At 39.8% G+C, this 15,439-nt stretch overlaps 2 protein-coding genes across 4 annotated transcripts; both read right to left on the bottom strand.

Annotated features, from left to right (window-relative positions):
* Positions 1-858: 858 nt before the first annotated feature.
* On the bottom strand, positions 859-3,842 carry rabif (RAB interacting factor). 2 transcript variants are annotated; one of them, XM_069156195.1, is made up of 3 exons: positions 3,729-3,842; positions 3,171-3,396; positions 859-2,027 (listed from the first exon to the last, which is right to left on the bottom strand). In XM_069156195.1, exons 2-3 carry the CDS (start codon positions 3,312-3,314, stop codon positions 1,779-1,781), a joined length of 393 nt encoding a protein of 130 aa, XP_069012296.1. In that variant the 5' UTR covers positions 3,315-3,396; positions 3,729-3,842; the 3' UTR covers positions 859-1,778. The 2 variants fall into 2 exon arrangements, with proteins under 2 accessions (XP_069012296.1, XP_069012304.1); XM_069156203.1 differs by lacking the exon at positions 3,729-3,842 and having other exon boundaries at positions 3,171-3,432.
* A 1,151-nt stretch (positions 3,843-4,993) lies between these two features.
* adipor1a (adiponectin receptor 1a) lies at positions 4,994-14,362 on the bottom strand. 2 transcript variants are annotated; one of them, XM_069156182.1, is made up of 8 exons: positions 14,274-14,362; positions 12,468-12,683; positions 12,274-12,387; positions 10,581-10,752; positions 10,209-10,395; positions 9,267-9,454; positions 8,832-9,025; positions 4,994-6,912 (listed from the first exon to the last, which is right to left on the bottom strand). In XM_069156182.1, the coding sequence occupies exons 2-8, from the start codon at positions 12,612-12,614 to the stop codon at positions 6,784-6,786; spliced, it is 1,131 nt and encodes a 376-aa protein (XP_069012283.1). In that variant the 5' UTR covers positions 12,615-12,683; positions 14,274-14,362; the 3' UTR covers positions 4,994-6,783. The 2 variants fall into 2 exon arrangements, with proteins under 2 accessions (XP_069012283.1, XP_069012273.1); XM_069156172.1 differs by having other exon boundaries at positions 14,104-14,347.
* Between the last annotated feature and the right edge of the window lie 1,077 nt (positions 14,363-15,439).

The raw sequence follows: 15,439 nt of genomic DNA, 5'->3' as shown, positions 1-15,439 counted from the left end.
TCACCATACGAAAGCAGATACAAAGGGAATGGGGGTGACTGTCAACTGTTTGTCACACTGTATAAAAGCTGCCCTACGGAGGAGATCTGGGAGCATTGCTGGACACCTCTCTTTGAGGGTGCATGTATTTGCTCCTTCTTGCAAGAATAAATGTCCGATATTTTTGATTTTGAACCAAGCCTCTGAGTAATTTTTCCAACAGATACACGTGTTGTAAATGAAGTGGACATGACTTCTCCGGTTAACTGCTGCTAAAAATATGACGGACTGCGTCTTTTGTTTCACTGTGAGACCTGATTTGAATTTTCCTGTTCTCTGTTTCATTTGAACTTCCCGTTGGACAGTAAACTGAGAGGACTTTCTACATGGTAGCTGTCTCTTGGTCTTAAGAGGGGAAAAAAATGAGCTGAGCAGGTTTAAAGGTGACAAGCTTGAATCCTATGTATACAGGGATTAGTTGGTTTTTCTGTCATCATCCTGGATATGATCCTACGAACACATTTACACAAGTACTGTATATAGATACACCTGCAGCAGCAACAACAGTAATATGCTGCTTACACAGACGCTTCAGTATAAATAGTCTAATGATATCATATAGGATTTAATAATTAGTCAGAAAGACCAAACCTACTGCTAATACTACATTTGACTTGTTATGGAGTATTTTTACGTTTGAGGATCTGAATACTTCTTCCACAACAATACATAACTTTCCAAACAGACAGTAATGTATATACAGCTTTGACCCTTTCATTTTTGTAAATGTTTTTTTTTTAAAGCATGAAAATTTTGCACAACTGCTTAAAGTCCACGCATATTTCTAATGCCAATCTTCACAGTATTCTTGACCCAACACTGCATCCATCATTATTTTTATTCTTTAAAAAAAAAGAGAAGACATTTCAAATGAAACCTCAAACAGGTCGACCACCACCACCACCACACAAGAGTATTCAGCTCGCTGCTGTGATGTGGTGGAGCCTTTCGCTGACAGGTGCACAGAACACAGACTAACAACAAAGGACCACATCATAAAGGAAATTCGCTGGCAGCCAGGAAATAAAGGAAGTCTGTGTTGAGCAATGAGGGCTTCTAGTGGTGAAAACGGAACCTGCACCTTAAAGTATTGAACACTGAGGTTTCTAAGAGTTGGTTCACCTCTATCCCACACAGATGATTCTTCCTAACAGTGGTTTTTTTTTTGTATTTATTTTCAGGGCTTCATTTTCTAATATTGCTGGTTTTTATTCAACCAGAAGTCCAAAATCCAAAGAACAGCAGCAAAGCTTCAAATCTGAGAAGGTGAAATTAGTCAACGTTTGACTGTAAATCTGACCACTAATAAAAAAAAATCTTGAGTTACCGTGCATTGATAAATCTGATGGTTTAATTGCTCAACTGTTTTATGAAAAAAAAACATAAAAAACAACAACATGAGCTAAGACTGCATTCAAAACACAGTAATATTTGATTTGCCTTGATTTTTTTCAGGGGTTGAAAACACTAATATGACGAAACTTCGATAATTTCATCGAGGAGAAAACTGCAGGGACGGCATTCAACATCAGCTTCGGAAAAAACATTTTTATTTGAACATAGTCGTACTGTTGTTAGTGTGAACGATGAGAATGAACCTGACACAACCCTGTCACTATAAACACATAACCGTATCTGTAAACGTGTGTGCGTGTGTGTGATGGATTAAGTTGGCGTGAACTCGGCACAGCCACATTTATTTTTTTTTAAGTTCTTGTGGCCTCACACACGCCTGGATACTATTCATGATTTACCCTTTCCAGAGCGACGTAGAAACTTTTCTTGTCGTCCAAACAGTGCCAGCCGATCGGCCCGATCTCGCAGTCTGCACAGATGAGATACTTGATCCTCCCCACGTCGTTGGTGAAGCCCACGTTCTCAAAAGTGTACATGTCGTCCACGACCCAGTGGGCGGTCAGAGTGTCGCCGTCCGCCGAGCCGTCCGCGGCGCCGAGGCCGCTCTTTTTCCGCATGGACGGCAGGAACAGCTGGTGGGAGGCAAAACGTGGAACTTGTGAACGAGTATTCGCCAAAGGCCTGATTTCACAGGTCAACAGATCTATTTCTCTATCATGAAAAAAAACAAAACAAGAAGGAACATTTATTTATCATCATTAATTAATCTGGTGATTATTTTCCTCAATTAATCGATTAGCTGGAGCCTCAAAAAAAGGTATTGTTTTGTCCAGCTGTCCACAACCAAAAACATTCAGATTTAAGGAGCTTAAATCAGGGGATTTTTTTCAGTTAAAAAATTATTAAAAAGAACAATTGATTATGAGAAGAGTTGGAGATTATTTTCTTGCTGTCAAGTCAATTTAGAGGCAAGCAATACAACACTTCCCTCTAAATTGTAGAGTAGAAGTAGATATAGTCTTGAAAGATGTGAGTTCTAAAGAACTGGAGGCGGAGCTTCAGTTTTCAGGGTCCCAGTTTGTGTTCAAGGGGCAGAAACCTTCTCAAGCTTTAAGACTCAAACCTTTCCTTTCGGATAAAGCTGTCGGTGCTCAGGTGAACCCGAACCATCCTGCAGCGATGCCGTCGTAGGCCGAGGCTGCCGAGGGACCTCGTGATGCGCTGATCTTCTTCCCTCTCTACAAACACTCGTATCTCACCATCACACCTCATTAACTTCATGCTTTTTCTCTCCCATAGTTTCTGCTCGTTGTCTGTCGCCTCTCCATTTAGTTCCCATCGCTCGCGTGGTTTCAGATATCCGTGGAGCTGCGTGTCTCTGCACCAACAGCTCATGTTTTTGGATCTCTATGCTGTCCTTTTCTCTCTCTGCTCTCCCATCACCACCAACTGTGTGATGCTGTAAAGTTCTGCTGTAAGGACTTTAATGTGTTACGTGCCATGAAATAACCTGTGTTGTGATTTGGTGTTATATAAATAAAATGGAATTGAATAAAAAAATAGTAAAGTAAAACCACCTCAGATGAGTACTTATATATATATGTATATCATATATATACAGTATATATATATATATATATATATATATATATATACTGTATATATATGATATACTGTTACCCCTGCTCTTATCATCCTGTGTCATTTTGTTTTGCATGTCGCAGCTTTATAAAACCACATGTATTGTCCCTCCAGGTGGACGTGGGCCGTCCTACCTCCCTCTCCGCGAACAGAGCCATCCCCGGACACAACACCTTGGAGCCGCAGCGCTGACACAACACGGACTTGGTGTTTCTTCCGTCGTCAGAAACCAGGTCGGGTCGGTCCGCGCGCTCTCCGGACTCCCGGCTGTCGTCCATCTCGAGCCCGGACACACCGAAACAAAGAGGCTCGGGACAGGGCCTCTCTCTGTCTGTCTCTCTCTGTCTGTCTCTCAGCGAGCTGTCTCGGTGAGAAGAGAAAGGTTGGACCGGAAGTACGAGTGTTCAGCCTTTGTAGTGCGGAAGTCAGTGTCAATTAATTTTTTTTTTTTTTTTTTTTTTAATTATGCACAGCGTACATATTAGAAGTATTGCTCGACCACCACCCGGTATATTTGTAGTAAAAGATAATAAGAAGGATATTAATTGTCATGACAGAATACAGTCGCATGGGTAGCCCCGCCTCTGGCATCTATGCTACCATCTATGCTAACACTAAATTCAACAAATACCTACATTACATATATATAACGAGTAGTTATACTTATTTTCATTAGACCAAATAGCACATACCTGAAGGTTGAAGTAAAAAAAAAAAATACTAAATACGACCGTAAAACCTTAAAACAGACAATTTAACTGGGCTAGGCTAGCACATAGCTGGTCGTGACGTGTACCAGCCGGTAAATGGTCCCGTTCTGAAACACGTTGCTCAGATTTGGTTCCTCTTTGTTAAACGGGCTCCCTTGGCCACTTCAAGGTAAAGATATTTTGAAAAGAAATGTAGATTATTATTTTTTTTTTTTTTTTTTTTTTTTAAGTTTTAGGATTAATTAGTAATCTTTGACTTTATCCAAAGTGTGACGTGTCCGTTTGGTTTAAGAAATAGAAGCACAAGTATTCAGATATTTTAAATAAACAAGAGCAAAACCAATATATATATAAAAAAGTAAAATTTTGCATATTTACCAAAGTAAATGTACAGCCAGAAAAATGTCCTTAAAAATGTAAAAGCAAATGGGAATCTTATGCAAAATGGCCCCTGTCACTGGTATATTCTGTTAATGAATTATAATTACTAAATGATATTGTAGCACCATGTTGATATAAATATAGCAGTCAAATAAATGTGGGCGTATAAAGTACAATGTTTCCTTTCTATATGTATAGAAGCAGTAGCTTTGAATGATAATATAAATAAATAAAAAATACTGTTATTATTCATTTATATATTTGAACAAACAATAATTTTGTAGTTTGGCAACATTTAAATGGCAACTTTAGTGCCAATAAGGCCTTTTAAATCTGAATGAAAAGACTTACTATGTATAGTGTTGAACAAAACATTGATCGCACTCAGTAAATCGAGGTCATGAGTCGGCTTCACCGGCATAAAGCCAAAAATGTGGAAATCAGAACACATTTGGTTTGTTCAAACTTGACGGACGCATGCAATTTGAGTGCTTTCTAATTAAATCTGATTTATACTTGCAGCAATCTGGCTATTTGATACAATCAATTTATGTTTCCGTTTATTTTATCAAGAGAACATACAGTGAGAGCATTTAACAGTGAGAGCATTTAACAGTGTGAACACATATCTTTCTGCCACTCCTGTTTTAAAGAGAGAACATTTATTTCCATGGTGATAAACAATTTATGAGGAGAAAGCCATGAATGCAGTTTTCTTTACAGTTGCTGACTGCTGATGCATCAAACGTCAAGGTCGCATGTTTGTGAGAAATCTGCTGACTCCGCCGGGTGAATATTACTCTCTCCAGCTGTTTTTAAATCACCTGAACCTTCGAACATGCTTCGGAGAAAAACACGATACCATATTTGTACGTGTGGAAAAAAATTTATTCCAATAATTTTCCAAGATTACCATTAATAAATATTTAGGTTTACATTTCAGTGAAATGTATGATTTATCACTTTCTACACAGGACATAACACAAAGTCAAGAATACACATCGTTTTAGTCTTCGTAATAAAGCTTGAAGAAGTTCATCTAGAAAAAGGAGTCTTAACAGCAGTTCATACAACCTATCAATGGAAATGTAAATTCAATAATGATTGGATTGTATATATTTATATATATGTATATATGGCCAGGAAAACAAGAAAAGTTAACACGTTGAAATCCTTGATGCTCCCTTGACTGTTAAAATAGGCCGTTTTATTTAAAAACATTTCCGTTGGCCTAAGGCACAGGAATACTAAAAGTTTATATCAATCATACAGAACACAATTTAAACCTCATATGGTGATTTAAAGTTTTGAATCTAATAGTACACACAAGGTGCTTTGGATATTTACACCTCTCATTGCATCTGAAAATCTAGCACAAAAGAAAAAAAAAAAATCTCTAGCGGACATAATTGAACCCATCCAGATCTGTACATTGTGCGTAGCCCAGGAACTAAATTACTCTGGAAATGAACCAGTGACGTGTCGTCTGACTGATAAGAGGATGACGGGTAAGTTCTTATCTCAGTCTAACCTTAAATACGCTGATGCCTTACTCCACATCAGTTTCACACTTTTACAGCTTCACTGTGCCATTAAACAATTAGAAAATGATTTGTTTGGGATTTTTTTTTTGTCAATTAAAAAAAAATTTAAACTTCAAAATAAAATTTAAAAGACATCCCATGAAAGTCTGATTATCTTTGTGATTACAGCACATAGATTATATTTATGGACCCAAGGCCATACATTTAGTTGGAAAGGGATATTTGTATTGATTGGTTTATTAAACATTCCTCTAAATGTGCCAGCGTTACTACGTGTTTTTTTTTTCTCTTTCATCTGTATTCCTGGACAGATGTTACAGCACGTCACCTTAAAAACAATCTCAGAATAGAAGATTTTGGGCTTTCAGATCGGAGTACAGCTCAAAGTTTATTGCTGAATGGGTTTATGTGGGTGGTACTCAGCGTCTTAACGGACATATGAACAATCAGTTTCAGAACAATTTAAAGAAAGAAAAAGAAAACACATATCTGATGACATCCACACACTCGCATGTGTTTATGTTCATCCTCCTAATACAAATAGGTGTGTACTGTGAGTTGTCAAGCACCTAAATGGTCGTGGACTGCTCTACACCAAACTCCTGGTGGACAGCACATTCATCCTCTAACCTGCGTGGAAACTGGGGGAGGGGATGATTTACAGTATGTGCCTTCTGCTACAGCACAAAAAAAATACTCCCTGTATGCTTTGTGCAACAGTAACAGACGATGAAGAAAAAGGTCGGGGGACGAGCGAGCTTCTAACAGCAGACTATCAGTTTCAAGAATACGCAATTTTGGTAAAAGTCCCACTTTTATCTTAGTTGGAAAAAAAAAAAAAAACACCGACTTTGAGCTTCATAATAATTGTAGTAACAAGTAGTGCCTGTTCCCTCCAGAATACATTGGCTATTTAATGCTACTTTATTGGAGCAAAAAAAGAGCCAAAGCAGAAAGACCACAATAAACCCAAACAAGATGGTAGCAAATCAGATGGAGCAATAAGTGACTAAATTGAATTCCAGCAGCATTTTGTGTGTTTGTGTGTGTGTTTGTGTGTGTGTGTGTGTGTTTGTGGGGCTATAAAGAAAAGTAAGTCACAGTCGGGCCTCTCAGAGCAGCGAGTCGTCTGTGCATCCTCCCTCGAGGCCATAGCGGAACTCCTGCAGGTTGGAAACTCCGTAGAAATGGATGAACGCCGCGGCCACAACCAGAACGTGAAAAATCTGGTGAGAATGAAACTAAAACGGGCGAAAGACAGACCTGTGTGTATTAGTAACATCCCGTGTTCGATCAAACAAAGAAAAGTACATTCGAAGGCTACAGCTGAGCGTGAAACTGCTGACTCAGCCTCTCATTTCCTGACTGTTCAATACATCGTGAAGTATCCACATATAACGAGCTGTAAACTGAGACTCCGGACTTCTACGTGCATCAGACGTTTGAGCTCTCGTCTGCAGTACTTGATGCCGATATTAAGGAAATTTAAAAAATAAAAAAAATCCAATATTGAATCATTGGCTGAAATGTGGTTATCAAACACTGATGACAAAGATATTCAACAGAGGGAGGACATTTTACAGTTAAACCATAAACTGTTCTCCAAAATGACACCAGAGCAGTGAAACAGTGACAGGTAATGTGATAATTACTGAATAAACAACTATAAATGCATTTGTTACTTCTAGACTAGATTATTGTAATTCCTTGTTGTTAGGATGTCCAAATTACTCATTAAAAACCTGCAGCTGATCCAAAATGCTGCAGCAAGAGTACTGACGGGATTTAACAAGAGAGATCATATTTCTCCAGTTTTAGCTTCTCTTCACTGGCTTCCTGTGAAATCAAGAATGGAATTTAAAATTCTCTTGATGACTTACAAAGCCCTACATGACCAGGCTCCATCATATCTTAAAGATCTTATAGAACCATATAATCCTAGCAGAACACTTCTCTCTCAGTACGCTGGTCTGCTTGTGGGTCCTAGAGTTTCCAGAAGTAGAATGGGAGGCGGAGCTTCAGTTTTCAGGCTCCTCCCCTGTGGAACCAACCAGCTCCCAGTTTGTGTTCGAGGGGCAGAAACCCTTCTAGCTTTAAGATTAGACTCAAAACGTTCCTTTTTGATAAAGCCTATAGTTAGGGCTGGCTCAGGTAGACCTGAACCAACCCTTAGTTATGCTGTTATAGGCCGAGGCTGCTGGAGGACATCGTTACATGCTGAGCTTCTTTTCTTTCCTCCTACTCTTTAACTGACTCAAACCTCACCATCTTTTTCTCTCCCATAGTTTCTTCTTATTATCTGTTGTCTCCTTTCAGTTCCTTCGCTCGCGTAGTTTCTGTTCTTTCTTTTCCAGATGTCCCGTCATGGAGCTGCATGTCTCTGATCTGTGCTTGTCGTCTCCACCAACAGTTCTTCTCTTCTATCTCTATGCTGTCCTTTTCTCTCTCTGCTCTCCTCTCACCCCAACCGGTCGAGGCAGATGGCCGCCCACCTCTGAGCCTGGTTCTGTCGGGAGTTTTTCCTTCCCTCTGTTGGAGGTTTTTCTCCCTTAAAGAGTCTTTTCCCTCCTAGCTTATGTGGGAATTGTTGTATTGTTGGGTTTCTCTGTATAATATTGTAGTCTTGCTGTAAGGACTTTAATGTGTTAAGTGCCATGAAATAACCTGTGTTGTGATTTGGCGCTAAATAAATAAAATTGAATTGAATTGAATAAATAGAAACAGAAACATTTCTAAATCATCCCCAGCAATTTTTTTCTTTGCAAAAAGTTTTCATAACAGGCAACTTATTCGCTGATACCAATGTATCTCTAGTATTTGATCTATTTTAAGTTCTTCCTGGTTGTATTTACACACTATTTAACATATAAAGAACCCTTGAGAGCTTTTTTTTTTTTTTTTTTTAAACGGAATTAAAAATATATTTTAACACTTTAAAAGTGTGAAATGGGAAAAAAAAGATAGTGGTATTGAAACTCAGCTTTTGTGTAAACAAATTTCTTAGAATCAGGTATCTTTTCAAGATAGATTTTCCTCCTCCATAACAGTGAATGAAGTACATTATTTACTTCATATTTTTTGGTCAGGACGGGGACACTTTGCTTCCTAAATGTTGTGAAACCTGCCACCTTTCTGTATCAAAAGTAATTACGAAACTCACCCAGATGTCACACTTGCCCGGAAAATAGCGCTCAGGGATCCTGGCTGCATACAGACCAGCACCAGTGATGTACATGGCACCCATCAGGTAGAACCAACCCATCTGTCCGACTGTGGTGGCCTTAACGAAGCCCTCCTCGATGGTGAAGTGCATTGTGGGGACAATGCCGCTGAGTCCGAGACCCATGAACACGCCTAAGAGAAGCACGGACGGGTGTTACTTTTATTCTGAAAGGGTCTTCATCAGCAGTTATTGTGAAATCATTTCAGATGTTTCAACAAAAGTCAGCAGTCATTCCTAACCACAGCATGTACTGTTTCCTCTGCACTGCAAGAACATCAACACGTGACACTCGTGATAAAACTGCGATTACGACATAGAAGCAAACAGCTGCAGGAGATTTCAGAGGAAACCGTGCGTCGAAAAGCTTCACACCTGCTCTTGTAGGTCTGTGACGAGGTGTGGAGAACCGGTCCCACTGGGCGACGATGATGGCGGCAATGCCGAGGACACATACAATGGTGAGGTAGATAAGTCGAGGCTGAGGGGAGCAATAGAAGGAGTAGTACAGCCAGGGCACGAAGGAGCCCATGATTAGGAGGGCAATGCCCGAGTAGTCAAGCCTGCAGAGAGACGGTGACACAGAGACAACCGTTGGGTGTTTGGATGAAAGATTTCTCTGTAAAAAAAACACGACATACTCTCCCTGCACACAATAACATACCGGAAACACGATGCATTTTCCATTTAGTGTTGTTAGTCATGCAATAAGATGAGGATTAAACCAGAAATGAAGCGACGCTACAACAGGCTGGCGGAGGAAATGCACTTATCTTGCAGCTTTAACCACAGATTAGTCGAAGTGCCTCACATTCCCCGACACTTGCACAAAAATGGTGGCAGTTCAACGCAAACTGCTGACAGGCTCTGCGGGAGCAATTTCAGGTCCGATTTCTTACTCAAGGACATTTGGCATACGGACAGCAGCGGTTGGGTTCAAACCATCCACGCTGCGATTTAGTGGACGAAACTAGCCATTCATTTTTGGTGTTTTTTTTTTTTTTAAATTACTGCAGCTTTAACACGTCAAAACAGAAATCACTTTTTTTTTTTGTGAGGCAATTAAAAAGTTAAGAGAAACAATTCTTAATATTTCCCTGAATTATAATTGTGGTTTTATCCCCCATTAAATGCACTGAACTCTCGACGGCGAGCTGGAGCAGCATGTCCAGTATGAAGCCATTTATGGGAGACTAAAATTACAAATCTGCCAACTAGAAGAGGCGTGAACTGAGAAAAAAACAGTTCCAAGTGATTTCTTTATGACATGACAAAGTAAAATAGGTGACAATCATCGTAGGACGTGTGAAGTCTTACTTGGAGAACGTGCGGGACACCTTCTCAGAGTGGCAGTAGACAGTATGAAACAGCCAGGAGAAGCTGAGGCAGAGCACAGCTCCCAGGAAGAACATCCCAAACACAACTTTCTCTTGCAGAGGGGCCATAAAATACATGTTGGGCCGCAGCATGGTTAGCGTGCCCAGGCAGATGAATAAGATCAAGCCTGAGGGAGACAAAACAGAGTCACATTTCTTTGTCCAAGTCCTGCATGAAACAAGGCAGTTTGAGTAAAAAGCCAACAGACTAAAAATATACAGAAAGATTCAGTTAAAAATGTGTGATTGTTAACAGAATTCAAATCTGCTGCTGAACCACTTTGTTAAATAATTAATGTTATTTTATGCTCACCTAACAGGTGAGTCCAGATGTTTCCTGTCTCTGTGTGAATTCTGAAGATGCTTCCAAAACAGGCTCGGAAGGAGGGCATCGGAGGTCGATGTCCATGCAGGAGGTAATCGTTGTCCTTCAGCCACTCTGGCAGGACATGAAAAGGGATGACCCTCCAGCGCCCCTCCCACACCTGAAAAACAAGAACAACTTTCTCTCAGAGGCCTAAAGCCACGGTGACAAACATTTGCATTGAGATGCTTTGAAACTTTTCCCGTCTGAAACCTGAAACAAGGTGACGAGGCGGTGCAACGACGGTTCTCTGCGCTTCCATTTCCATTTTATCAAGACTTTCTTGCAGCTGGATATAATTTGTAGCATCTTAAAACATGAATGAGGATGGTGCTCGTGATTCACTTGCAACAGTTGTATTTTTAGTAGTGATGAAACGGGAAAAACATAAAAGAAAGGGTGGAGACTTGGGAAACGCCCACGAGTGCTTCAACGGGATACTCGGAAGAAGTTTGGCAGATTTATTGCTGTGAACGTGAGACGAGAGATCTCCCACGTTTTAACAAATTTGTCCTCTCTGGAGCAGAGGAGTTGGTGTCTCCTTGAAAAAACATAAAGCGTCACCGGTGACTGGACAAGCCGAGTCGCAGACGAAACCGTCAGCTGGTTCGAGTGAAGCCGAGAAAGGCCGGTTCACACGGCGACAACTCTTCCCTGCGATCTGAAGGGCGTTTCAGAGTTGAATCACCTTTTCTATTCATTAAAAAGCTATAACAATGTTAACTTGCATTATGGGAAACTATTTGATAATGGGCAATTTAATAATGAAAAAAACCCTCTCCTTACGACCTTCGCGTCATACGGTGACATTTGAGTGTCTTATTAAATCCCACGTCTGTGTCACTTATGAGCTGAGCACAGTGTTGAGTTTCTGCTCCTTAAAGGAGGCCGCTGCAATATTTATGCTCGTTTGACAATGAAGACAAACTGGTGGCCTGTCAACTTGAGTAGCAGAATCTATTGTTGAGAGCTTCAAATCACTGCCGGTATCTGGTTTCATGGTTTTAGCATTCCTACGAAACCTTTTTACCAACTGACAGTGAAGCTGAGCGGTATCATGCTTATATTAAAGCCCAGGATGTGAAGCTAAAGGGGACTAAACTAGTGCGCTGACCTGTTCACATGAATGTCAAACAGGTTCATCCACTGGTTTGAAAAGAGGGTCAGTCCACAGCAGGGTGTGTTCATGAAGGGAAACTAAAGATCTATGCAGGAAAAAAAAAAATCTGATGCTGTTGTGCTGCGTTTTTCACTTTATTTCAATAAACTTCTACTTCAAGCTCCTTTATTATTATCATCAGACAAAAGGAGATGAGGATTTTGTTAAACCTCGATAACTGTGCCAGTGGTAATGTATAAAGTTTTAAGAGGCATTGTGGATAGTTAAATCAAGATTCATGCTCTAAACCAAATAGGTACCTTTTCAAGTTAAGCCTGACTGATGCCGGGCGTTTGAAAGCAGTATGATAGATATAAGAGTTAAAACGCGATAACAATACATCGGTCTTGGATGGAAAAACGAAGTGATGGAGACACCGTTCCTAAATAAATATCTTTATTGCATTTATCTGCTTTAATTTCTTGTTACTCACTTAAAAATGTTATCAGTCTTATGTGTACTGCACCAAAGAGCCTTTATTACCTTGTGTACAAACTCCTCCATCTTCTCCATGGCGTGGTGAGCCTGAAGCGGCAAGGTCAGGACCTCTCCCACCTCGTCATCCTCCTCTTCCTCATCACCCAGCATCCCGGCTCCCTTCAAACACATCACAAGAGGTTACTGAAGTCACTTGGACACAAGAGCTTTCTGCTGGTCGTTCTCTGAACCGGTCCTACCTCTGGATGGACGCCTTTAGATGCTGCCTGCCTCCCCCCTCCCTCCTCCAGGAGAGGCCCCAGCTCCATCAGCTCAACATCTGGGACATGGCAGTCCTCAGAGATCCGACAGTCTGCATCACTAGCAGACCCGTTTCGGCCTGACATAGGGAGACTGCCTGATGACCCACTCACAGTCTCTGTATTCTGCTTCAGATGGTACACTTCAATTTCCTCCTGTTGAACCAGAATCACAGTCAACTTTACTGGGTGGTGTACGACACAGTAATGGAATATGACTGCACTGCAGAGAACAAACATACAGGAAGATACAAACACGGACGTACAGCGACAGGAAAAACAGTAATTGAAAGATACGTAAAGAAAAGAAAAAAATACAAGCAAGACGTGCAAAACAAACAATATCTTTATACAGGTCAGACTGTTACGTTTTCTATTTGAAACATACGTGGTACCAGAAGTGTGTTGAGCTGTACCGCACAGTAGAGAACCAGGATTAGTGACAGGCCCACAAAAACACAAACTCCTGACTTGAAAACCCGTCACTTGGTCCAAATATTGACCCAAATTGATTTTCAATAAACTAAATAAAGTGTATGATGGAAAGGGCAGTATTTCTTTGCGTTTATGTCTAACCTGGTAATTAGGTCCAGTAATGTGGAGCTTTTTTAAAAAAAAAAAATTTCCACCTAAAACCTGGTTCTGAAGGGGATCCGATAAAAGTAACTGAAAACGCAGAGTATTTTTGTTCTGGTCAGTTGGTTTAATGTTTTTTTGTATTCTGTCTATAACCTATAAATTCCTGTCAATAAGGAAGAAATGGACTGATGTTAATTAACCTACATTTAAAAATAAATAAATAAAAAGCGGTGTCTCTGGGTTATTTAATCTATTCAGTATTCTATTGACATCGAATCCACTCTAATATAGATTTTGCCTGTAGGAAAATAAAAATGTCAGTATATATATACAGACTACACAGCTGGTTTGATGTGCATATAAGGAAAGATGCAATAAATAGTGTGCAGAGCCTCACATGTAATTGCACTATGCATATATATATATATATATATATACATATATATATATATATATATATATATACACTGGCCTACATTTTTCTCCCACAGAGAGAGGATTAAATTCAAAACCGTTGGCAAAACATGCATGTACGTGCTGATTTTAAAAGGGTTGTTGTTTTTTAATCTGGGTCTCATTTTAAAACTCTGGTTTCATCGATGAACAATAACAAGAGAACAAAGGAAGCAGCTCAACTTAGAGGTGCCAAAATAATCAACGATCAGACAGCATTTCTGAACTGAAGACATTTTGGTGCAAAGATGACTCCAGAAACGATCCCAAGTTACAATTTAAGAAAAAGGCTTTTTTTTTTTTTTCTTTTTTTTTTTTTCTCCTCTCACGGATGTTGATGATGGTTAGCTCAACGTCGGACGGAACACGGAGTACAACATGTAAACAACCGCAACGTACAGACGACTTCACCCGCATTTCACCACGTCAGGACGGTTTCTTTCCCTTCATAAAAGGGGCTTTGAATGAAAACACAGCGAGCAGGGGAGATGTTAACACGTCAGCTGGTCCGGGGACCGCTCACATATCACGGTGCTAACGTTACCTTGTAGCTAGCGCTGAGCTGACCAGCCGAGCAGGAGGCAGTTTTTGTGAATTAACTTGAAAGCAGCAGGACGGAAGTCTTTACGACGACACCGACCGTCCACACACAGAGACAGAACACTGGACCGACATCTGCCGCGACAAGGGGTTCAAATGGACAACAAAAATTACCTGGCGAGGTAGCCTTCAAAACCAGGAAGGTGAATTATTTATCGACTTGCGAAACACAAATCTTTCCGGAAATTGAGGTCTCTTCCGTAAACCTGTCGTTGTTTTTCAAAATAAAAGCATCCATTTATGTGTTGGTGGAAAACCGAGTCATTAAATCAGGAAAGGCCTTCGTTCATTCAGATAGATAGATTTTAATCCAATAACAGCAAATTATCATACAGCTGTCAAAAGATGGAAGATAATCGAACATATTTTTTGACTGAAAAAAGGTGTAGCATGAAGCTGAAGCTTATTGTGTCTACTCTTGATACTTAAAACAGCATTACTCTTACTTTACCCCAAAAAGCAGTTTGTGCAGTTTAAGAAGGATTTAAAATATGTAAAACAGACTTGATACATTTTTTTCTATCTTTTTATGTTACGTGTGACTGTCATATTTATTTATCATTATCTATCTTTTGTCTTTATATTCGTTTTCAACCCCTTAGGATAACACGTAATTTCTGTGAAATCACAACCATAAAGGCAATATTGTTTGTGCAATGCAACACAACATGTGTGCACCATTATACATAGGTACGTTTTATTGTATTTATTATGTTTATTTATTTTATCACTTATTTACTCTGCTCTTCCTCCTGCTGTAACGTGAATTTTCTCTATAAAGATCAGTTAAGTCTCATCTATCTAACTTTTTAAATGTGTGTCATATTTGAGCACACAGACAGTTTTTCTATTTGAATGTATATGCAGCATGATGATATCTGGGACATGAAATCCATCTGAAATGCATTGTGACCAGAATCTTGTTGTTTTTAACGTCTTTGAGATATAACCCAGAGTGAAGGTCACAAAGAAAAGAGAAAAGATGCATTGAGATCAACAAAACTAATAGCATATTAAGGGGGGAGAGAGAGAGAGAAAAAGATATTGAGTTGGATGAAAGCCTAAATCCTCACAGCCTGTCATGAACAGATGGCTGCCTCCTCTGAAAATAAACGTACACTTCTGCCACTTTCTGAAAACACTGTTTGAACGTGGTAATGATTATTTAATGTGAGTTTAATATAAGATGTACGTCTCAAACACAACACAGTGGGTTGATTAACAGAGACTAACTGGCTGTTATGTGCTGCCTCTGAGAGTAAAAACGACAGTGTACCAGA

Source organism: Embiotoca jacksoni, unplaced genomic scaffold (genome assembly GCF_022577435.1).
Source record: "Embiotoca jacksoni isolate LCO1_2020_lvr unplaced genomic scaffold, fEmbJac1.0.p SCAF_1, whole genome shotgun sequence".
NCBI classification, from domain to species: domain Eukaryota; kingdom Metazoa; phylum Chordata; class Actinopteri; family Embiotocidae; genus Embiotoca; species Embiotoca jacksoni.
The sequence above is the reverse complement of the archived record's forward strand: the minus strand, read 5'-3'. Positions and strand labels throughout refer to the sequence as shown.